General features: G+C 49.7%; 1 protein-coding gene across 1 annotated transcript in view; it reads right to left on the bottom strand.

The window, feature by feature from the left end:
* QARS1 (glutaminyl-tRNA synthetase 1) overlaps positions 1–17,549 on the bottom strand; it is a 950,222-nt gene that overhangs the window by 73,224 nt on the left and 859,449 nt on the right. The window contains exon 22 of the mRNA XM_069643299.1: positions 2,626–2,692. Within this exon, the coding sequence (XP_069499400.1) occupies positions 2,626–2,692 (67 nt within the window). The remainder of the gene's footprint in view (positions 1–2,625; positions 2,693–17,549) is intronic.

The raw sequence follows: 17,549 nt of genomic DNA, 5'->3' as shown, positions 1-17,549 counted from the left end.
TGGAGTTTCCTAAGGTCCGTGGAACACTCTTTCCCATTTCTGCATACACCCCAAGAGGGAATCCAGTTTGTTTGTACCTTTTATTTTCCTGCTACACTTGCCTACTCTTCGTTCTTGTTGAGCTTCCTGCTGTGTGTGCTTATCTGTCACCTTACTTCAGCATAGGCACCCAAACCTTACCTGGGTGCCCTGTGCTACTCTTGACAGAGTGCCATCCTTGACAAGTGGTCGAAACATCCTTCCAAGCAAAAGACCTCACCTTTTATGCAGGTTTCTCCCAGTCATTCGCAACCTCGCTGTCAATCACACAGCAGGGCCAATCCCATTTGGGTGCATTCCAGTAACTAAGGAGACTAAGTACAGGGATTTACGGGCACCTGCCTTGCTTCCGGCCCTGCTGGAGCCAGAGGCGGACTTCACCAGTGAATCTTGCCAAAGACAACAAACAAAGGGACCAAACATAGTTTGGCATGCAGAGTAAATCTCAAGGACCTTTCCAACAAGAAATGGCGAAAAAAGACGACCGGGGCCATTTTGACAGAATGGGCACCCACGGGTGCTTTACTGCAGCTGCAATTGCAGCCCGCGGTAGAAACACAATGGTACGAAAAAATAAACCACTGCCACCAGCCATTTATTGTAGAAAAGGTAACAAAAATCTTACTTGAGAAACTAGACTAAAGGGGATACTACGTAACCCCTCCAGCACCCTCAGTGTATGCTGGGTCTAGAAAGTTACAAAATGTAAGTAAAGTCAATTTTACTTCACTGCTCTTGGAAACAGTTTAACCAAGAGAAGATATTTAAACCTTTGTGAAATCTGGAAGAGTTTCCTGTGTCACTGCACTGAAGATGCTGTGTGACAATGTAAAAAGATGCCTATGGAGTTTGTCAGACTCCAAAGTCAAAAGAAACGGTGTTAAAATCAATGAAAAATGCATTCAAGAGTGGGAAAAATGTCTCTCACTCTCCAGGTTAGAAATGAAAAGTCCTAAAGTCCAGCAAAAGTGCTGGGGGTCTCCAAGGTAGAAGGGAATTAGCACATTTGAGAATTCTCACTAACACCAACATACCTAAATGTCCAAAAAAGGGTTCAGCACTGGGAGGGGAAACCCTCATTAGTTATGGGGTTATATTATGTACTTTAATAACAGCAAGATTTCTGATTGCCCTGCGGCAACTCTCAGGCTGGAGGGATTTTATGCAGGTTCAAAAGAGGCTTTTTGTTGGCCACAGGTTTACAAGCTGGTCTTAGAGGGACTTTGATGCTTCTTTGAGCCCGTGGGAAATTAATCTGTTATCAGACAGTGACAGACTAAGTGACCCCCTCCACCCCAATCTGTAAAAAATGCAAAACTGACAACCGGAAGTTTCCTCAGAGTGTCTCAATGTCTACTCATGCGAAAGTGTGGTCAAGGAACCCTTTCAAAAAGTGGACCAGGGAAGTGGGGGGTAGTTCGGAGAATAAAAACAATAAAAAGTCACTTGAGGGGAGCATGCATAAATGAATAAGCAGCATGCCTTACACGTCATGAAAGTGCTGGGCAAAAAGTGGTTCTACCTCAAAAGTGTGAAAGAAAGAATACAAACAGCGTACCAAAAAGAGCTTACAAAAAGACCACTCGTTATCTGGAACAAGTGCCGAGTATCCCCAGATGTGAAAGATCTGCCGCAAGAGTGGTACATAGCAGCCAATCTGAAAATGGGGCATAGGGGCAAAACTGCTACAACCAAAAAGAAAAAAGGGTTGAGAGGTGCACACAAAAAAAGGGGTATTACCCAAATTGACCTTTTACAATATTGACCTAATTATAGTGGTCCTAATTGACCTTCTGCACAATTGACCGTTATATTATTTTAGTTATTGTATGTATGTATTGGGTTGGTTTTGGATTATAAATATAAGGGGATTGGGTGGGGGTTGTGGGAGGTTTCCCCCGCGTATATGTCCTAATTGACCTTTTAAATAAGTTCATTCTCTGAAGGTCAATTGTGAAAAGGTCAATTGGTATACAACTGAAAAATGCATAGTAGTACATGAGTGAGCTATACCGTTGCGCAAAAAAAGGGACTGGCGGTTAGGAAAAGGAGTATTTGAGTAGCAGGTCCATTACATGCATTCTCGTGCAACCCCCCTCCACCCACCCTCAATTACTGCCCTCTAGGGCATTCTGACAGTCCCTGTAGGGATGACATCCCAGGACTATGGAGGAAAAGGGACAGGATGTGGTAGTATTTACGTGTATTGCGGGTCTTGAGAAACCAGTAACTATAAAGGACAGTAAGAATTTAAGTTTAACTATTTCCTTTACTGCCACAAACAATTGTTTCTCAAAATTGCCAGCCAGAGGAGGCAGATTGCCCCCTCTGCTGGCTCCCAAACCTTTTTTCTTTTTAAAGTGCAAAGGTCCACTTATGAAAGCAATAGATATCAAATACAGCAGGTGCTCGCATTAGTAAATTTCCACCTCATCAGCCGTCTGTGTATATAGAGAAAAGGAATGGGTGGAATACTGCCTTCCCTTTCACAGCGCAAGATGATCTCTACACAATCTGCAATGAATGTACAGCCACACCGGCAAACACCAAAAATCCATTAAGTGACAGCAATGGGGTCATACTCACAGGGTTCAGGTCATTTAGAAATCCACCAGGTACCTCTGAGGGATCTTCTGGGTGCTTATGCAAGAACCTGAAATAAAAGTTTAAAGCCAATTTGAGATTCACCCTCGGTAGGTGGTACTGAAATACACTAGAAATAAACCTTTCAGCATACTACAAAATGCACTGGGTAATTGATGCACATCCCGTAACAGTGCTATGGCCATCCACACTAAATGGGCCTCGAGATAGTCTTAGAATCCCAAAGACAGGGTTCCAGATTCCAAGAAGTCTATCATTGAACAAATTACTTTCCTCTCTGATGGATGTTGCTCTCACAGACTCCCGATGTATGAAATCCTATCCGATTGCAGCTCCTAAAGAAATGTTTCCGCTGCCACAGGGCGCAGCACGGCACTGCGTGGGATCTGATCAGCGCCTTTACGTGTCGGATAGAATGTCAGGGCCAGTATTTATACTGGCACCGTGGCGCATGACCTCAGTTCCACACTTTTCCCCTAGCGCACTGAAGCTGAGGGTCCATAGACCCGATTGTGTACTACCTACCCGCAAGAGGGACGGTTAAAGAGGGCGATGAGGTATCAGTGGGAGAAACATCCATTCGAAAGAACATTAGCGAGATGCAAGTAATTTGTTCTTCTAATATATTGCTTCCTTCCACAGATTACTCATCTGTGATAGACTCCCAAAACAGTACGTAAACCTGGAGGAGGGAAGAAGCAATAACCGCCTAAAACAGAAAACATTGGGGGACTTCCCTTCCAAACTGGGCATCCTAGCCTACAATGGAAATCCCAAGCCGTAATGCTTAGCAAATCTGTAGACGCCCACATTGCCGCCTGACAAATATCCAGGACAGGGACTCCCTCTGCAGGGCAGAGGTGGCACCACTCCTCTGTCAGAATGAGCACCCTAAACCGAAGGCACATCCTTCCCAGCCAGATCATAGCATTCTGAGATGCAGAGAATGATCCACCTGGACAGGGGCTGTTTGGTCAGAGCCCTGCCAGCACAAGCCCCAGTGTAACCAAAGAAAAGCTGGTCATCTTTCTAAGCCTCTAGTATGACAAATAGAACTTAAGGGCCCATACTGGGTTCGCCTCGGAAGGGTGAGGAACACCACAAGAGGAGCAATTACTCACTTAATGAACTTCATATGGATTCTTCACCCACTGATTCCTCATCCTGATAGATATCCATCATCAAGCTCTGCTGTTCGGAAACTTTGACAAGGGGCGTAGTGGACCTCGACTCAGCGATCGTCCATCCGTCTTGTCCGGATCTCCATCATCGGCTACGGAAGGGGTGTTGGGTGTCGTATATATAGCTTTTCACTACGCCCTATGCTTCAGATCCTCCCCTTTTCCCAGTGCCTGAAAAACAGGAGGCTAATCAGCTGGTAAAAACTTTAACAAGGATACATTCCAACAGGGCGCACCCAACCAATAATGATTGAAGAAATGTGTCTTTTTTTTTTAAAGAGTGAGACAGTAGCGGTCAACCAAGAGCCACCACCAGATGCCTTTGCGTTTCGACAGAAGCGGCAACCTACAGCACTTTCTGGGCGGTGATGACGGGAGGGTAGATGAGGAATCTGTAGGAGAAGAATCCATAGAAAGTTAATTATGTTGAGTAATTTCTCCTTCAATGGATTGCTTTCCTCCCGCAGATTCCTCATCTTGATAGACTCCCTATGCAGTTAGAATAACACAGGGGGGCAGAAAGATTTAAAACAATAGTTTCTGTGGAACCACCCTACAAAACCTTGCATCAGCTCCCCATTCAACATCCAAGGCATAGTACTTGGTGAATGCAAGGATGACCAACTAGCCGCTGGTATACATCAACACAAATCCCTCTCTGGAGCACTGTAGAGGCTGAAACACCTCTGGTTGAGTGGGCCCTGATGCCCGCTGCAAGCTCCTCGCCTGCGGATTGGTAAAACCTGAATATGCACAAAATAATCCAACTTGACAGGGTTTGTTTAGTGATGGCAAGATCTCTTCTAGACAAGGAATGGGCCACCAACAACCGGTCCAATTTCCTAAACTCAGATGTGCGAGCAACATAGAAGCAGAACGCTCTCTTGAGGGATGTGGACGAGAGTAAATGACGGTTAAATCAATAGACTGAGTCAGATGAAATTCTGAACCCACCTTAGGAAGGAAGGTGACTTTAAGAGACTTTCTCATTAAAGAACTTCACAAAGGAAGGTTTGCAGCACAATGCTTGCAGTTCGGCAAACCTCCTGGCAGAGGTGATCGCGACCAAGAAGGCAGTCTTAAGGGAAAACAGCCACAGAAAACCTGAGTGCATAGGCTAAAACAGAGCCGCCATCAAATAGGTCAGAACCAGATTAAGATCCAAATCTGGGACAACAAATGGGGTTGGCAGAAACGTTAAGGCCCTTCAGGAACTGGGCCATGACCAGATTATTATAAAAGGAACCTTGGTCTGAGGACCTCTAACACAGACAGGGCCGCCAAATCAAATACCCCTTGCCTGTGGCAACCTGAAGGCCTGAAGTGGCCAGTGGCAGAAAGAACTCCATCACAGCGGTGGTGGTGCAAAGATCGGGTCAGTCTCGTGTTCCCTGCACCGCGCCTCAAATCATCTCCACCTGCACGCGTACAGAGATCTAGTAGAAGGTCTGCGTGCAGCCAGCAATACCTCAAGTACCTCCCTCTGAGAGGTACCAGTCACCATAACTCATCCTCTCAAGAGCCATGCATGTAGGTTGAGGGAATCTGGGGTCGGGTGGCGCACGCCCCTCCGACTGGGTTAGGAGAACCGGACAGTGGCAAACGGTGAGGCGGACAAATGGTCCGATCCAGGAGATCGGAGTTCCACGTTCTCTTTGACCAAGTCAGGGTGATCAAGATCATGGTCGCTCAAAATCTCTTCAACCTACTGAGAACCCAAGGGAAGACAGGAATCAGGGGAAGGCGTAGTGGGGAGGGAAGATCCAATCCACCAGAAACACGTCCCCCAATGCACTGTTGGCTGGGAATGCCCTCAAGCTAAACTGTTTGCACTTCCTGTGGGCCTCTCTGGTGAACAGATCCACTGCAGGGCTACCCCAGAGAGCGAAGACCTCCTTGGGGAATTCCCAACACTTCCCACTCATGTGAAACCAAGCTCTGCCTGCTCAGAGCATCTGCCGTGAACTGCAGAGACCGAGATTTGGTTCTCTCTGAACCAGAACTGCAGCTGAATTGCCACTGCACAGAGTGTGCGAGAGTACACCACCCTGCTTGTTGAGGTAGTGCATGGCCTCTGTTGTTCATCGGGGCTAACCTGATGACCCGCAAGTCCAGCCCGTTGATATGGCACTTGGCTTCTGATGGAGATCAGAGGCCACTAATCTGCAAATCCTCGCAGTGGGTTCCCCAACCCTTCAGGGACACATCCTGACCACTCTGGTCTGGGGCTAAGGAGGCCAGAAGGGTTCCCCCGTGTGTTCCACCAGCTGTGTTCACAGACTACTTGGCTAGACACTGAAAGGCGATCCGTGAGAGCTCCCAGATACTGAGACCACAGGTCCCTCAAGAGCCACTGGAGGGTCTCATACGCAGCCTGGCCTGTGGCACTAGGAAAATACAGGGGGCCATGAGCGCCAAGAGGCAGAGGAAGGAAGCCGCTGGAAGAGTGGTGTGGTTCGGAAACAAATGCACCATCTGGGCTATGTTGCCAAGTGTCCTTGGGAGGAAAAGCCTTCCCTACCCAGGTGTTTAGGACTGCTATGATGAACTTGAGCCGTTGAACTGGCGTCAAATGGGACTTCAAGTTGAGGGAGAAGCCCATCCTGTACAGTAGTAGGCAGGTGACCTTCCCCGCTGACTTCCCTCAGATCAGCCAGTCGTCCAGATTAACAAAGTTACTCACCGTAGTGACTACCTTACCCCTGGTCCATAGTCCTTTCCTTCATACTTTTGGGACATTCCGTCCTGTGGGACGGGACCGGAGCACTTTTAGTAAAATGTTTATTAAAAAAAAACAAAAAAAACCCCATCAAAGTGAAAAAGGTGTCCACTTTGCACGTGGCCGTACCACCGCCCTCCTTAGCTCCGCCCCGCGCATCGCCCATCAGTCCTTTTCTATCACCAGGCCTGAGACCATTTAAGCAATAATAGAGGATACTTATTAGAGGGGACGGCGGGCGTATGGCGGAAAGTGGACTATGGACTAGGTGTAAGGTAGTCATTACGGCGAGCAACTTTGTTATCCTCCTACGTCCCGTTCCCCTTTCCTCCATACCTTTGGGAGATTACCAAGCACTCCTCACAGGAAAACAGGTGGATGGAACTCCTTTACTGTAAGAGGTTTTTAAGAACCGCATGCCCGAACTGTAGCTCAGGTCTAAGCAGTAATGCTTACAAAAAGCTGATGGGGAAGCCCACATAGCTCCTCTGGCAATGGTTTCCCAGGGAACATATTTCTGGAAGGCAACGGCAGCCGCCTTGTCCCGCACAAGATGGGCATGAATTCCCTTTGGAGCCTGAAGGCCCTGAACGGTATATGACTCTAAAATACAGGAAGCAATCCATCGGGAGATGGTTGCTTTTGAGGCCAGCTTTCCTTTCATGGCCCGATGGTCACAAAGAGCTGGGAAGAGCTCCTCAGTTTACATGTTCTGTCCAAATAAAACTTTAGGGCTCGTCTGACATCTAAATTATGCAAGACCCTCTCGGCATATGAGGCCAGGCCAGGAAAGAAAACGGGTAAGGAAATAGACTGGCTCAGATGAAAATCGGATACCAACTTTGGAAGGAAAGAAGGATTGGTGCGGAGGACAAGCTTATCCTTGTGAAAGGTGAGGAATGGAGGTTTTACCGACAAGGCCTGAAGCTCGCTTACACGCCCTGCCGAAGTCACTGCAATCAGAAAAGCCATTTTCCACGAAAGGAACTTCAAGTCCACCGTAGCTATGGGCTCAAAAGGTTTATGGCATAAGGCAGTGAGGACCACATTCAGTTTGGGTTACGCAAAGGTGGATAAAGATGCAATAGACCTGCAAAGTGTCTTCTAATTACAGGGTTTGTCAATGAAAAAGAGCAAGATTCCGTGGACAGGTAAGCGGCGATAGCCGACAAAAGTCCTACAAGACAAGACATGTGTACCTGAAGTTGCCAGATGAGAAACGAATGACAGGACCGTGTCAATGGTAGCTTCTCTGGGGTCCAGCTGCTTTGCTAAACACCAGTGACCGAAACAGAGCCATTTGCTCCTATACTGAGACCTCGTCTAAGGTTTTCTAGCCGCCTGGATAATACGCATATTATCCGTGGACAAGTTGAAACTTTCTAAAGATTTGAACTCAGGCACGAGGCCGCCAAGCTGAATGATTGTGGGCAGGGGTGCCTCATCTGTTGATCGCTCTGGTGAAGCAGGTCGGGAATCAGCAGAAGCCTGATCGGTGAGCAGACCGACAGATGGCGAAGCCCCGAAAACCAGAATCTGGCTGGCCACCACGGCAATGAACAGGAGAATGCAATTTGTTGTGTTCCTGAGTTTGCATAGCGCCCAGTGAATCAGAGGAAGAGGCAGGAAGGTGTAGGCCCTCATGTTGTGCCACGGAATCTCAAGAGCACCCCCTAGGGGATAAAGCATAAAGAGGAAGTTTCCTGTTTGATGACACAGCAAGGAGGTCCACTCCTGGAGTGCACCAATGGCAAAAAAGGTTGGAGAGGATCTCTGAGTACAACTCCCACTCGTAGCTGACCACCGTTCGCCGGCTGAGAGTCTGCAGTCACATTCAGCTGGCCCGGAATGTGCACACCCAGCAGTCAAACATCGTGCTGTATGGCCCATTCCCAAATCTGGCTAGATCTACAAGGGGAGGTGACCTGGTACCCTGCTGCTTGTTGACGTAAAACATGGATACCGCATGGTCTGTGCGGATGCGGACCACTTTGTTCACAATCACTGGCTTGAAGGCTTTGAGCGCCAAGAAAATCACCAGAAGTTCCAGATAATTTATGTGAAATTGTCTGACCTGTGGCGACCACAGGTCGAAAACCTGAAGATGAACCATCGTTGCGCCCCATCCAATCAGGGAGGAGTCTGTCATAATGGTTGTTTGAGGGGAGGGCTCCTGAAAAGGAGCACCCACTGACAGATTGCTGGAAAATTACCTCCATAGATCTGTCATGCAGGGTGGGACTGGAATCATTTTGGTGTCCGGGTCCACTGCCTGAAGCCAGGAGCTCCGAAGAGCCATCTGCGCGAGTTGCATTTTGAGACGAGCAAGGGGAAGAGCAAGCACGCACGAGGCCATGGGGCCTAGAAGCCTCTGGAACCACCAGGCCGACATGCTCTCTGACTGAATGAAAACTTGACATGTGGTTAACAGATCCACCATCCTGTCCACAGTCAGGTACACTCTGCAGTTGATCGTGTTCCAACGGAAACCCAGGAAATCAGGTCCTGAGAGATGGTCATGGAGGATTTCCGCCAGTTCACCGACAGCCCAAGCCTGAAACAGGAGCTGAAGGAGAGACTGAAGATTGCGCGAGGCTTTGAATGGACAGGGGCTGTGCAGAAGCCAGTCGTCCAAATATGGATACACATGAATACCCTGCAGCCGTAGAAAAGCTGCGATGACCAACATGTTCGTGTAGACACGCAGCACTGTGCTGAGACCAAAAGGGAGCACTCTGAGTTGAAAGTGCTCCTCTCCCAGAAAGAGCCGCAGATATTTCCGATGCGGGCACCAGATCAGGATATGCATGAGCACTTTATTTGCAGGGCGTGATCATCTTGAATTTCTCTTGGGGAAGAGAAAGGTTTAACTCGGAAAGGTCTAGAATGGTGCACAGGCCATCCTGGTTGGGTTTGGGCACCGTAAACAGACGAAGAGTAGAAAACCTCCCCTCATTCCACTAGAACGGGTCCCACCGCCTTGAGGTCTAGAAGCTTCTCGACTTTGGCTCTGAGGGAGGGCGTCCTAGACTGCTGAAAGGAAGGATTGAAGGGTGGGGCACAGGCAAACGGAAGCCCGCCCGAGTGACTGACAAAACCCACCGGTCTTCAGAGGGGATGGTTTGCCGCCACTCCAGATGAGACGAGATATCATCCTCCCACCGGAGTCTTGTGGGAGTGCCAAAAAATATCATGCAGACTTTTCGGCAGAGAGACTACTTGTGCCTGAAGAGGAGGCTGAAGACCGAGAGAAAAACCGACCTCGTTGAGGTCTCCGACGGGAGTTACCTCTCGGCGGATCAGGCCTACGAGACCTGCGGTCCTAGTACCCTCTGAAGCCCAAGGGGGAGCGAGCCTGGGATCCAGATCTGAGCGTTGACTGGAGGCTTCACTAGCACCAACAGACTTGGCAGTTTGCGTGCTCGCCTTAGTCTTTGTGAGCTTGTCATCTGTTGAAGAAAAAAACTCTTTACCATCAAAAGGCAGGTCCAGAACTTTATCTTAGACCTCCTTCGAAAACTTTGTTGCATGAAGCCAAGCTTGACGAGGGGTGTCCACCCCAACATGAAGCCTCGAGCGGAGGTGTCGACATGGTGCGCAGCAGCCTCCAGCATATCCTGCGCCAAAACCCTGGCGTCTGACAAACCACCCTTAAAGTCTTCCAGCCAGTCCCCAGGAATGAACTTCTGGAAGTCCGCCAAGTCCCTAAAAAGTTTTATATTCGCCACTGCCAAAATGAGCTCTGTGTTAGCCTGACGCAGTTGCAGCAAAGAGTTGGCAAAAACGTTCTTGGCCAAGGAGTCGAGCAACTTGTCTTCCGTTGGCCAGAACTTGAGCTGTGGCAGCAGAGGTCGGCTTGGATTGCAGAGTGGCGGCCGCAACCGCCATCGAGGAAGGGAGCGGACATGACGGCAAGGCTACTTCCTCAGAGTTGTGAAGCCTGTAACTGGCGTCAATTCTATTATTTATATGTAGCCCAGTGTGGGGTTTATCGGAGAATTTGCAGGTCTCGGCCAGAACGTCCTGCTGAAGGAACAGGTCAGTGCACTCCTGTGGAGAAACAAGGCGAGCGCCTCCGAAAGCACCCCATCCTACGGAGCGGTTGTCTCAGGTACTGGTATGTCAAGGAGTGACATGTCCAGAACCCGGTCTTGGAATGCTCTGACAGAGCGGGGCTGGTCCTCACTATCCTGGTCTGCCTGAGTGTCGCCCAGAACGTCGGGATCCACCAGTTGCGATGGGACTGGCATCAAATTGACTTCTCGCTCTGCTGGATTGTCAACCCGAGGCAGAAGAGGTGGAGGCGGGCTGTGAGTGAGGTGGTACCGCTGCCAGAGCAACAGGTGCCGTGACTGGAACTGCCAGGGCAGGATGCGGCATCAGAGGGCAGATCTCCCTAAAAAGGCCTTTAAAGTACTCCCTCATGGGTTCAGTGTTCATAAGAATCTGAAACTTCATAAAAAAAGCATCCTCCGCCGAAACTTTAGGAACTGGGATGGGCAGAGGCCGCTCATGAGGAGCATACCCCCACAAATGTAGTGAGGAAGGCTGCCAAGAGGGCCCAGCACCAACAGGGTCTACATAGATCAGTGGGGCAGAAGCAGGAGGATGCAGTATTGGCACCAGAGTGCACCAGTCATAGGAAGGGCAGAACAGATTCACACCTTCCCGTGGACCAGGTTGTCCACCAAAAAGGCGGCTCCCAGCACCCCCGTCGATAGCGTGGGTTTGAGGGAAGAATACAAAATGGGTGCCGTAGACCACGCAGAAAGGCCCGCCATTTTATGAGTATCTGAGAACTGCGTCACGTATGGTTGAGGCAGGTGACTCCACAGACTGGTCAGGGGACTCGATCGAAACCTTAGCCTTGACACAAGGATCCTCAGCAGAGCCGGTACTATGGGGCCTGGGATGTTTACTGGACATCCTGTCGTGACCCTTTAAGTTAGCCTCCAAGAGAGGAACCTTGGCCAAGCCGGTAACAGAGGAGAACCGGTCGGCGACCTCTCTGTGCCCCCTCAACAGAACCGGTAACACCAAGAGCGCAGGAAATTTGAGGAACCCACCTCACAGACAAGACCTGAATAGGTCTCAGTTCTGCTGGTACACACCTTAGCCTCGATAAGAGGAACCTCGGAACAGAGTCTGGTCTTTATAGCACCCCGAGAGAGGCCTTGAACCGTGGTTTGGTACAGAAAGCCTCTACGGAGGCCTCAGCGCGCACCCCAGTGTCTGTGGGAAGCTCCAAACAAGCAGACCTTGGAGGGAACTCCGGTACCCAATGCCTCAGCATGACTAGGCCGACTATTAGCACCCGATTGGTGAACCTCGGATCGGGATCCGTTATCAGCAGGCCCCTCGCAGGAACCTCCAGCGAAAACCCTGGTACGCCCATTAGGCCTGCTAGGCACCTCTGGAGAAACCCTGGTAGCAGAGCATTTGAAGCTCCTCCCAGACCTGGAGAACCCCGGGAAGGAGTCCCCCTGGCCACGGTGCCCTGAAAAGTAAAGAACTTACCGGGCGTCTTTTCTTTCCGTTGATGAAGAGTTGAAAATTCGATGGCGGAACTCTGGAAGATCTCCTCACACCGACTAAGTTGACATTGAAGTTCCCGGACCGAAAGGGAATCGCAGTAGAAACGCGAGACCCAACAGTGATCCGGTCCCAGACACTCCAACTAGAGAGAATGGGTATCCGCCCAAACGAAGCGACGCCCGCAAGAGGAACAAGCGTCAAATCCCAAAGGATCCGGCATAGACGGAGGACTACGTGACCGCAGAAACAGAGCAGGAGAGAAGGACAAGGGGAAAGAAAAAGGTCTTCCTGGTGATGCAAGTGCATCCAGCCCCAACCGCACGGATAAAAGGACTGAAGGGGGATGCGCAGGGCGGAGCCAAGGATTCCGGGGTTACGGCCATGTGCGATACCCCACATAAAGAGAAGGACATTTTTCAATTTGATGCTTTTTTTTTTTTTTACAAAAAGTGCTCCGGTCCTGTCCCACAGGACGGAATGTCCCAAAAGTATGGAGGAAAGGGGACGGGGCGTAGGAGTAACGGAAATACATGGACTCCGGATCTCCTGAGGTGAGCTGCAACTACCTCCATGAGCTTGGTGAAGGAGGTCAACCCAAAGGGAAGCACTTTGAACTGATAGTGCTCGTCGCCTATGATGAAGGAACAAGTTACTTACCTGTAACTGTTCTCCAGCATGGATTGACATGCTCATGATTATTCCCCCATCATCCGGGTGGGAATCCTCGGTAAAAGAAAAATCAGTTCCAGTTTAGTTTCTAAACTGTCTTTCTCCTCTAAACCAATCATTGATTTCTGGGTCATACTGCCCCAAGCCAATGACTGCCCTCTACCTAAGCCCCTCAGGCAGCAATCTTCAGATTTGGTAGCATGTAAAGTGGCAGTAGGACCAAGAGAAGAGCCGCAAAGGGGATATGCGGGAGGGTTTGCATGTGAATCCCTGCTGGAGAAAAACAGTTACAGGTAAGTAGCTTGTTCCTTCTCTAGCATGGGGTCTGGCATGGATTCACATGCTCATGAATAAAGAATACCCTACAGTACACACATGCAAACATGGGAGGTGGCAAGGCTCAACAGAAGCAATCTCTTACCTCCTCACCAGGCTCACCTGCAAGCGAATAGGTTGCGCAACACTGCCTTACCGACTCTGGACTCCTCCCTGGAATCCCTGTCAACACAGTAGAATTTAGTGAAAGTGTGCATCTACCTCCACGTAGCAGGCCCACAAATGCCCAGAAGGGGAACAGACAGGAATGCTGTTGTAGCCGCGATCTCTCTGGTAGAGTGGACAGCCAGGCAACAGTTGGTTTGCCAACCGGTGACAATGGGTGATGCAGCCGGAGAGCCACCTAGAAATGTAAGCCTTGGACAGGGCCTTCACAGGGTTCACGGGACCAAATTTCACAAAAAAAAAATCAGAGAAGGTTTCCAGAAACTCTTAGCGTGGCCCACATAAAACTTCAGCGCTCGGGCCGCATCACACGAATGCAAAGTCCTTTCGGCCGACGATGAAGGCGTCGGAAAAAATACAGGTAACACCAAGGGCTCGTTGAGATGAAATTCTGATGGAACCTTGGGCATGAAGGAGGGGTGTGTCCGCAGCCCCCACCCTCGTCTTGTGTAAAGTCAAGTAAGGCCGCTTTCAGGACGGGGCCTGGATCTCAGCCACTCGTCTCGCAGAGGTGATGGCCACTAGGAAAGCGGTCTTCCACGACAGAAACGTGAGCGGGCTGAATGCATAAGAACAAATGGGCCCCACCCTCCCCCACCCCCCCCCATGAGCCTAATCAGCACCACATTGAGCTCCCACGCTGCGGTCGTAGCCTTCACCGTCAGGAACGAGTGGAACAGTCTCTTGATGAACTCTTTGACCAGACGGTGAAACCACAGTGAAGACCGTCCCGGAGATCTGGTGTAGCAGGAGATAGCCACCAGATGCACCTTGATGGAGGCGTGCACCAGTCCCGACTTAGCCAATGACAGTACATGCAGGAGTACTTGCGGGGCCATGACCCTCAGAGGGTTGATCTACTGCGACCGGGCACCAAGTTGCAAAACGCTTCCAGTTTTGACCGTAGCACTTCAAAGTAGACAACGCCATGGCCTGTACCTCCCTGCAGTCCACTGGAAGATCGTAGCCACCGAACTCTAATGCTGCAGGAGTCAGGCCTTCAGGTTGAGAGACCCTGGGTCATGGTGCAGAATTGCACTTCCTTCACTGGCGAGAAAATCCGTGACCACTGGCAGCTTGACTGGAGGGGACGCTGACATGCGGATAAGGTCCGGGTACCAGAGATGCCTCGGCCATGCTGTTGCAATGAGGATCATCCTAGACTGGTACCGTCTGAGTTGACTGATGACTCTAAGAAGAGGCAGCAACTGAGGGAACGCTTACAGAAACAGGCCTTCCCACGGGAATGAGAATGCGTCCCCCATGCGCCCCGGCTGGGGAAACCTGCTGGCGAACCTCCGGTACTTGGTGTTCGTCGCTGTCACAAACAGACCAATCTGGGGACTGCACCATCTGAGGAAAAGGTTGTCCACTTGATCCTGCCGAAGCTCACACTCGGAGCAAGAGCGCAGCGCCCTGCTGAGTCGGCGACCGTGTTTTTACCTGTCCCGGTTTGAGGGAGGTGGATGTCTGTCTGGAGGCCTCTTTAGGAAAGGCAGACCATAACCCCACAAAATCAACTGCAGGGCCCAGGCATCGGAAGTTATTTCCTGCCACTGCGACCAATGCACTGCCAACCGTCCACCAGCTGACACATCGTGGGAGGGGAAATCAAAGTGGCTTAGGGGGCGAAGGTGACCCTGCTGCTACTTGTTGGCCTCTAGATGCCCCTCTGCCCCTTCTGGGATGCGAGAAGCACCTCTGCCCTTGCCAGACTTTCGGGAGCTGTGCCTTCCTGCCATAGGGCACATAACGTCTATAGCCTCTGCCCCTGGAGGCGAAGCTGAAGGCAGGTTTGGCCAGCTGCGCTGCTTGGCACAAAGATTTAGCAGCCAACTGTGATTCCTTGAATTTCTCTAAGGATTCGTCTGCTTTCAGCCCGAAAAGCAGGTCACCTTCAAAGGACATGTTCAGCAACCAGTTTTGAACATTTGGAGAGTAGCAAGAAGTTTTTAAGATAGACTTGGTGTCTCATTACAGCTGCTGCAACCATTGCTCTGCAAACCAATTTTCTACGTCTAGGCCCGTTTGTAATGACTGCTTGGCTACCTCCTTCCCACCCTCCACCAGCTGTAAAAATCTGTCCCTCATGGCACCATCAGGGACATATTCAGCAGCATGTTCTACAGCCTTCCATGAGCCAAAGGAGTACTTGGCAAATCCACATGCTATATTATTGGCTTTGAGTGCCATGCTACCAGATGTGAGAACACCTTTCTGGCCAATGCGTCAGATTTTTTCCCTACTCTGTCCGTAGGTAGATTAGAAGGTGGACGCTGCAGGTGTGGTGGAAATAGTGGCAGCCTGTACAACCAACCCTTCCGGGGAAGGGTGTGTGGCGAGCAAAGAAGGGTCTCCTCTTGCCGGCATATAATTCCCTGTAAAATTGGCATTCACAGGGCGTATAGTACAAGGGGGCTGCCATAAGGAGGCTATAAGGTCTGCAATGGCTGGGTTGAAAGGCATATTATGCTCTACTGTAGGTCTTTCGTCCAAAATGCTGGGAAGCTCATAAACACCCACCCTGTGAACCAGATCCCTGAACCTAATATTAGCATGGAATTGGGCTGGATTTGCTGTAAGTAAGGTCTGGGGAAGTATACAGACCACTGGAGTCTTTTAGACCCTGAGCTAGGATCAATACATCGGCCTGGTCACCTATAAAAATAAAAAAAAAAAATAAAAAAATTCAACGATGCCGGCTCTCGTGTAAATGGGGTCAACTCAGTCCTCAACGCCAAATAAGGAATGCATTGGATCGAAGAAACCCGATCGACAACAACACAAATGAACCGTCGCTGACTGTCGTCACCAAGTGCTAGAGAATATGTGCCGAACCTTTCAATGCTGAAAGTTCTTTCGGCACAGATGGATGATTTGATAACCAATGGGCGTCTTCGGCCTCGGTCTTATGGCCTTCCGGCGACTTATGCCTGGAAAATGTTACGCCCAAAGAAGTTTGATGGAGTGGCTGGGTCAGGAGCACTGCCAAAGTTTGCTGGTAGGAGGCCAGAGCCGCACCTACAGTAGCTCGTCTATGAAACAATTGAAGTTTTAAAACTTTCCCACTCTTCCCAAGTAGTCGGCCCCGCCAACGGCTTACCTCGTTCCGACGATGAGCTGGACTCACGTTGAAGTTGATTATTCTTCCACAAAGATGAGGAATGGCTCCTGGAATGTGACAGTTACTTGGTTTTCTTACAATGTCATTCCTTCCCCTTGTCGGGAGAGGGCTCCTCAGTCTCCGAAGACCGGACAAGCGACTGCACCGGACAGTTTGCGCATGTTCGGTCCAAGGCCCCCGGTGCTCTCACAAAGGATTTAGGCTGCATCTTTGCGCACGCCTCCATGTCGTGACCAACACCCAGGGACGTCATTTGGGGGTCGCCAGAGGTCTCTCGTGCAAACTCAAAAAAATGTACAAAAAAAAAAAGCTTTTTTTTGCATTTTGCAATGCAAGCTCCTGGGCTGTGGCCAGCACCATGTGGCTCTTTAATTCTGGAGTGGCTAGCTTTCTTGTTCAGGCCCCTTAAAAAAAAAAAGACTTCCTGTCAGAGTTGGATGATGGATATTTATCATGAGGAATCTGCGGCAGAAAAGCAATCCATTGAAGGTTTTGTTTTATACTTTTTTCCTCTTCCCATTCACCCCCCTCCTCCTCTCCCACCTTGTCTTGCTGTCTTGAAACAATTTTGGCTGTATAGTGCGCATTACTGTCAGGAAAGGAAGAAGGCGATGGATATGGCAGGGGAAATGTGCACAAAATACACAGTAAACAACCTTGAATATAACAACGTGCATTCAATACCCAGACTCGTGTATACCACTATAAGAAAAGGAATGTAGGGTAAGCACTTAGAACCTCCTTATGACTGAAAGGAAAGTCGGCAAACTCCTTACCCACTATGCTATTACAGATACTGACAGCGCTAAGCCCACGTAGAGGGCAAGCAGGGACAGAATCTGTAAGCTGACACTCTAGACAGTACTGGATAAGGAATTTGGAAACAGTACTCACAAGGACCGGAATGACCACATGAATGCCAGTACTCACGAAGACCGGAAAGACCACTTGGATGTCCGTATTCACGAGGACCGGAAAGACCACTCAAAAGTCAGTACTAACCCACAACCCTGTAAATCAAACAAGAACCCACAAGGCAGTAAAGGCAAAGAGTGAGGATGACTAAATACCTAAACCCAAGTCAAGAGGCAAGAAGGAATAATACAGAGTGGAAAACAAAAGATAATCACACAGGAGCTAGTTACAACAGCTTCCCACACCTAATAATAAAATAGGA

Source organism: Ambystoma mexicanum, chromosome 2p (assembly GCF_040938575.1).
Source record: "Ambystoma mexicanum isolate Mex_15411 chromosome 2p, UKY_AmexF1_1, whole genome shotgun sequence".
Taxonomy (NCBI): Eukaryota; Metazoa; Chordata; class Amphibia; order Caudata; family Ambystomatidae; genus Ambystoma; species Ambystoma mexicanum.
Note: the sequence above shows the minus strand (reverse complement) of the source record. Positions and strands in the feature narration are given on the sequence as shown.